Here is a 7,059-nt window from a genome sequence, read left to right on the forward strand (position 1 = left end):
GGTGCTGGGAACAGGGCAAGCTCGGGGTAGTTTATGTAAACTCTTCCTCTCTACCTGTAGTTTTAAAATGTTGCTATAACTGAGCATTTAAAGGAAACAAACTGTAGTTAGAAACCTGGTAATATTTACACAGCCAAACAAATGTTTTTGAAACCTGCTGAAAGCTTGCCTGAAAATGCATTTTAATAATAGGAGAAACACTGGATTATTCTAGTATTAATCTTTTAACCTGTGCAGTGCAAGCCCAGCTTAGTTTTAGGAGAATTAAACCAAGAGGTTGGTTTATCCCTCCACTGAGTATTGTGGGAAGTAACACACGGAGTATATGGACACCGGTCAGGATTGTTCAATGTTTAGCCCTTTTCCTTTAAGCTATTCTTGGCCTTAGATGCTTCCAAAGCCGACGTATGAGAGGGAATGGCCTGCGCTGCTGATTTCAGACCGTGGGCAGGAGCAGGCGGGTGGGAGCCTCACATATGCCATTGCATCACTGTCTGGGGTCAGGCACTTAAAAAAGGAACAAAAGAATTGCCAGAATTCTCCGCTGTGGAAAAGACAGCTTATCTGCTTCCTAAGTTACAGCTGGATCTGATGGCGGATGACTCTGACACTTAAGGAGAGATTTCTGAATAGAGAAATCTACCTTTTTCTCCTTTTTAGATCACAAGCAAGCTGGTACTTAAAAGGCTGCTGTTTCGCTATTGATGTACTGGTGTGATTCACGTAAAAGCTATTTATTTACATCAGAGATGTTCATCAAAAGATGTGACAAGTACAGCATGAATGATTCACTCTCGTCTCTCTGCACTGCTTTCCTGTTAATCAAGAAACAGTTAGATGCATCCAGCTGGGCTCTGCTTCCTTATCGCTTTCCGTGTCGTCTTCTTCCCCCAAGCCTTTTCAGCCTGGCTCCCGGTGTCCCAGCTCCACAGCACGCTCTTGTCGACTAGCGATGATCCTGCTGGGCAGTGGAAGTCATGATGTTTGGTTTTCCATGATGGAGAAAGGGCTGCAGCTGTGCTGAACTCCCTGTCTAGGGTGTATTTTTTCCTGTAGGGGAGAAGATGGAGAAACAGGGTTTCAACCCCTGCACTTTACTCCAAGATCACAGATTCTAAACTCCAGGGCTGTGCTTCCCCCATTAGGAATATTTGGTGTTTGAAATCTTCTTCCAGAGCAAGGTCTTGAGATTGTTGAGCACGAGGGAGTGGTGCACTTCCATCTGGCTGGCCAGGCCGCTGAGGGTCATGCAAGTTCGGAGCTGCTTCTGCAGCTCTTCTTTCAGCTCCAGTGGTGCTCCATACAGCAAGTAGTCCTGCAGCAACCCGCAGACCTTTGCCAAGTTGGGCTGCACCACATCGCTTTTGCACTGCTTCATGAGTTTGTCACACGTCGCCATACAGTCCTTCCCGTAGGTACAGTCCACGTTCTGCTCACAGTGACGTCCCTTGAGGAAACCTCTGATTGTCATCTCTGTTGCCACCTTCCTCAGGTTGACCATTTTGAAGTCGTATTTGTCATTGTAGCCCACGTTCTTAAAGCTGGTTTCGCAGATGTAGAAGTTCCCGTAGGTCCCGTGGAATATCTCCTCCACGAACTCCAGAAGGCCAATGGAGATCTTTGCCCGCCGAGGCCACGCTGGTGCAAACCACTGGTGGATGATCTGGTGGACGACTGAAGGCAGCAGCGACTGGAGGAAGGGAGGGACGTCCACTCCGTAGAGGGAGGTGTGGGGGATCTTCTCAGTGACGTAGAGGTCCCCGCAGTGCCCCAGCAGTTTGGAAGTGTGCTCTTTCTCATGCAAGGAGAGCATGAGAAGAAACTCATTGAGCTGAAGTAGCGCCCAGATGGATTTGGCCTCTGCTAAAGACACTTTCCCATCCCGGTTCACATCTGCCATGGTGATGATCCGGCTCACCAAGGCTGCAAGAGAAGGCTGATCTCCCAGGTTGGACTGTGAACAGAACAAGAGGAGACATCACCCCTTGCAGCTTGCTGTGTTCGGGCTTCATATCACAAAACTGAACTGGGGAAGCAAAGAACTGAGCTTGGGAGAAGAGGAAACAGCCACCATGCTCAAGCCATGTCATAGTGTACAGCTGGACGGATCCAGCTCCAGCAGAACTTTACCAGCCTCAGGGCTGCTCTAGACCTGGGCGGCAGCAAGATTTTGAGAGCAGAGGCTGGGCAATGCTGCTGTCCCACTGCTGCAGCAGAAGCCCTGCACAGGGGTAACTGCTGCCGCGGTGCCAGGACCACCTGTGGGCATGTGAATAAGCTCTGCCCAGTACAGATGCCACCCGCAGCTGTGGTACAGCAGCCTCCAGGGTTGCTGCTATTAAAATCTTGCAAATAACAATTCCTGTGTGAGAATGAAGGTTGTTTTTTGCTAACGCACTCCTTGCTCTGCAGGGCATGGTGAGGAGCCCCGCCTGGTTCCCAGAGCTGATGGGGGAGCGTGGGCCAGAGGAGCTCTCATTTAAGGGGAAGGAAAGATGTGTTTAGTCTTTGTGAATCCCCAGAGGCATCCCAGGCCCACAACATCCAGCAGGGACCTTCCACACTGACCTTTAGGAAGTTCAGGAGCATTTCTTTGAACTCATCCATCGATGTCCCTCGTGTGGGTTTGTCAAAGAGGACCATGTTCCTCCTGGGCACAGAGTCTGGGTGGCTGTCTGCCTTCAAGGCTTCTTCGATGCTGCATTTGATGATCACCTCCCTCTCCCTCCAGAGCCCACTGTAAACCTACAGCAAAGGAGAGGGGATGCGGCGGAGATAACAGCAAGTGCAGAGAACTGGTTTCTGGTTCGGTTTGGGTGGGCACTGGGAATGGGGTGAGGAGCAGACATGAGGGTGGGTGGAGGAGGACATTTCCCAGGTTTGATGCTTGCACCCATCCCCTGCCATGCAGAGGTTTCCTCGAAGGGCAGAGACCTACCTGCTGGGTGGGAGAGGAAGAGAGGCAGTGCTGGAAGAGGAGGCTGCGCTCCTCACACAGGTCTTTGCATGTGGAGCCAGAAATTATTCCTTTCTTGTACTGGTCACACTGGGGAAGGGAAGGCAGAGAGAGGAGCTCAGCAGGAGAGCAGCTCCCCATTCACCCGAAGTCTGATGGATCCAGGCTCAGTCCCACAGCTGGTGATCTGGGGCACCCCAAGCACATGAGCTGGGGGTGTGCGAGTCCCCCAGCCTCCCGTGCTGCTGCCAGCCCCATGCCCATCACCTGCCGTCCCCAAACTCCTCACCCCTCATTCCTGCAGCAGGGCTGGGGCCGGCACTTTGGGTTTTCAATTTACCGCGTGTACCTGCCAGCATCACTGATGCCATCACATACCTGGTGAGCCGGTTTCCTCCAAATTCACGTGAGTCTCTTATACAAGAGAAAACCACCCCTTAAATCACAACACATCTGATTGCAAAGCCACGCAGGCTTTTTGGAAGCAAGAACAGTATCTCCAATTGCCAACAATTTCTCTTTCCTGGGATTTTGAGGTTCTCAGGCACAGAGGGGCTGCTCAGGGTCACCAAGCCAACATCACTTTGGCCTTGGGTTGGCAGTGAGGTGCCACCAGCCATGGGGGACCCTGTGCCAGTGTGACACAAAGGTGACTTCGGGTGATGTCTGCATCTTGGCAGCCATTTCGGCTACTTCAGGGTGTTTGCAAGGGAGGGGAGCGCCTGGTGCTCAGAATTCGCTCAGGGACCTGTAGAGCCAGTTGCTCAGAGTCCAGCCCCTTCCAGCACACCCAGACTCCCCACTCCATGTCTTCCAAAGAAATCCCAGCCCAAAATCTCTGCTCTGAGACACAAATATTTCTACTGCCCCAGAGCAAGGACTTAGAGGAGCTGCCAGGGCTGGAGCTGGGTGGGAGGAGAGGGCAGCGCAGAGCTGGACGAGGATGAGGATGCACAGGCTCAGGCTGCTCAGAGCAGCAGCTCCTGCTGTGCAACGTGCTGGCCCGGATCCAGGCAGTGGTGGGGACAGGGACAGACGGTGGCTCTGATCCACAAGCAAGGTGGCTGGGTTGGGAGCTGGAGGCATCCCCAGGCAGGAGAGGCAGCAGCTCTGCAGCGAGGGCACAAGAGCCTCCGAGCTGGAAACAGGAGCTGCAGAAATCCACTGCATCTTGTCCCTCTTTTTTTTGGCCCCCGAAGTGGATGGGAATTAGACCTGCTCCCAGGGGACACGGCCAGACACGGTGTCTTAAACCCCAAGCTCGGAGCAGGAATTAGCGCCTGAGACCCTGTGGTCAGAGTCATGCAGAAAATCAAATTAAACAATCGTTGCTGTTGTTATGGCAATTCCTACCTCCCTTCTCTGCTGAAGGATTGATGAACAAGGCATTTGCAGCCAGAGCCTGGCATCCCCCTCCTCTCCTGGGCTGGGTGGGTGACCGGCTCCCCTTTTTTCTCTGCCTCTGCAGAGATCAGGGGGCTGGCACGATGTTCTCCCTGCCCGCAGATCCTGCTCTGACACTGCAGCTTCATCTCCACAGACATTAATCTGCCCACGTCTGCCCTGGCCTGCTTCCCTCCAACATCTCATTAAATTGTTTCGCCATCGCCCTGGCAGGATAAGGTCACCTCTCCCGCTCTGAGCTCCATGTGACTCCAGGGACTGTGCTGGGGAAGCAGCTGCCAGGAGGGCTCCTTGGCCCAGCTCATGGGCAGGATGCTGCCCCAGTGCTGCCAACCCAGCTGCAAAGCACCACACAGAGCTTGGGGGGCTGGAAATGGGGCTCCCACAGCCCCATTCACCCCGGCACCCCGAACTAGGGCCAATGTGGCCACTGTGGCTACTGGTCACCACTCACAATTATCATCCGGCAGACGTGGCCACGGCAGAGCTCAGAGTAGGATGAGTAATGCATGTATGCCACCCAGCTGCCCACGAAGATGCCCAGCCACACCACCAGCAGGTACTTCACCTTGATACCTGGGAGGCGACTCTGGAAGGAAAAGAAAATGCTGGTGAAGGCCACAGCAGCTGGACAAAGATGACTTATTCTAAACAAACCAACCTGAGCATCAGTGAAACCTTCAGCCTTTTTTATATATATTCCCCAGTCGATTATGCAACTCTTGCTGCAAGTAGGTCACTTAAAATTCCCTAAAAGCAGGGAGGTTGCAGCTCTGGGCTGCAAGGAGCTGGATGCCGTGCATCCCCATGTCCGTGCCTGCCCGCTCTCCTGCCAGCGTGAAGGCAGAGCCCTCTGCAACCCTGGGGTTCACCCCGCTCCTGGCTCTGCTCCTGCCTGGGGAGACCCTTCTCAGCAGACCCCCCCCTTGCAAAGCCCCATGGGCACGGGAGGCTGCTGCCGCCAGCTCCAGCGGGGGAACGGGCGAGTAACAAACCTGGAATCGCATGGATAATACTCTGTGCAAATGTCTTGGAAGCTTGCAGTGTGATTTTCTTTTCCTGGCTTCATTTCTTCCCCTCTGCCCCTGTAACAGCAGCGCTGCTGCCATCTGGCCTCCCCGCAATATCGGATGTTTACCTGACCCGTGTAACACAGTGCAGATCCCTGGCACTTCATAAAGGCAGGGAATTAACACCCCATTGCCTCCAGTTTCTATAGATAATGCCTGCTTCACACTAGGCCAAGAGAACCCTTGGCCAGTGGCCACCTCCAAACCCTCCTCTCCCCTTGCACCACCTCAGCTGGTGAGACCACGACCTGCTGCTGGGATAGAGTTGGATCTGAGTGGATGCAGCACCGTTACAACCTGCCCAGGATCCTCGCTTGGGTCTTGTATCGCAAAACTGCTCCAACCTCCAAAACCTTGTCCCTGGGCTCTGCCCTGCAGCAGTAACCGGAGGTGGTGGAGCCTCCTGCCCTCCTGCTGCTCCGGCTGCTTATACCGGTCCTGACAAATGGGCTTCACAGGAATGGGCAGGTGAGGGTGAAAGCCAGCAGGTCTCCCTCAAGATCACGACATCACGACATCCACGGTAACTGAAAATACCGAAGCGCAAAGCAGGGCCAGGATGCCCAGTTTGCCCATCAAGCAATGGCACCGCTCATTAACGCCTGTGAAAGGGAACCCGACCACCAGACGTACACCACTGCGACCCCTGAGATCCTCCCCAGTGCAGCACCCCCCAAAAAACTGCCCAGTGATGGGCACGTGTCCCATGAGGGCCCCTGCCCTCAGCAATGGGGTCCTGTCCATGGACTTCCCACTAGAGACATGTCTTGGGTTGACAAAGCCCTGGAATGGCCAAAATGTCCATTTTTGCTTATTCAGACCTATTCCCAGGGCAGAAGGAGGGTCAGGACTGAGACCTGCACATGGCATGGGGAGTGCTGGCTTCATCGTACCCTAAATGATGGAATGAACCGTGGAGGCGGGGGATGCATTGCAATGACAGCATCCCCTGGTTGTTGGTAATATTTTGGATTCACAGCCGGTGCTAAGGTTTCCTCCAGGCAGGGAGGCTTCCCTGCCCGCTGCCTTCCCTGCCCGCTGCCTTCCCAGTCCACCACCTCAGCCGGCAGCCTGCACCAGAGGGTGTTACCCTGCACTTGGGTGAACTGCTGTCTTTAGTTTTAGGGTGACTCCAGAGGACATGGAAGTGACTTTGGGCTGGAGCTGTTCAAAAGCAAAATAGATGAAGCATCACAAAATCCTGCTCCATCCCCGTGGCTCCCGTGGGAACATGGGGGTTGTTTCAGGGCCAGTCATGATGGTGGGGACTGTGCCGGGGCTGGTGTGATCTCAGGGGCAGCTTGGCGTGGCTGTCACCCAACCTCCCATGAGGTAACCAGGCAGGTGATCCCAGCGCAAGGGCTACCCCCAGCTCCCACCCACCCTCACTCTGCACCCAGCTTCGCCCTCCCTGCCAGACCCAGTCCTCAGCCCCTGCCCACCAGTGCAGCCCCACACAACCACTCCTCAGAAAAACCCAGCCTGTGGGGCTGCCAAAGGTCACCTCCCCTGGGAGCAGAGCTGCAGCACCCATCCAGCTCCCAGGTGTCCTGGGGACCCACAGAGACACCCCTCGAAACACTCCCCTCGGCCGTGCAGCCCCTCCCGCACCTCTTCAGCCCAGGACTC

At 54.5% G+C, this 7,059-nt stretch overlaps 1 protein-coding gene across 1 annotated transcript; it reads right to left on the reverse strand.

Annotated features, from left to right (window-relative positions):
• Nucleotides 1–725: 725 nt before the first annotated feature.
• On the reverse strand, nt 726–4,949 carry DIPK1B (divergent protein kinase domain 1B; the record flags this gene model as incomplete). The annotated part of the gene is made up of 4 exons (XM_010170415.1): nt 726–1,954; nt 2,569–2,745; nt 2,939–3,046; nt 4,815–4,949. Coding segments are annotated over 4 exons (1,233 nt in total), but the record flags the coding sequence as incomplete, so codon positions are not given.
• Between the last annotated feature and the right edge of the window lie 2,110 nt (nt 4,950–7,059).

The sequence above is a fragment of the Antrostomus carolinensis genome, unplaced genomic scaffold (assembly GCF_000700745.2).
Source record: "Antrostomus carolinensis isolate BGI_N321 unplaced genomic scaffold, ASM70074v2 scaffold25906, whole genome shotgun sequence".
NCBI classification, from domain to species: domain Eukaryota; kingdom Metazoa; phylum Chordata; class Aves; order Caprimulgiformes; family Caprimulgidae; genus Antrostomus; species Antrostomus carolinensis.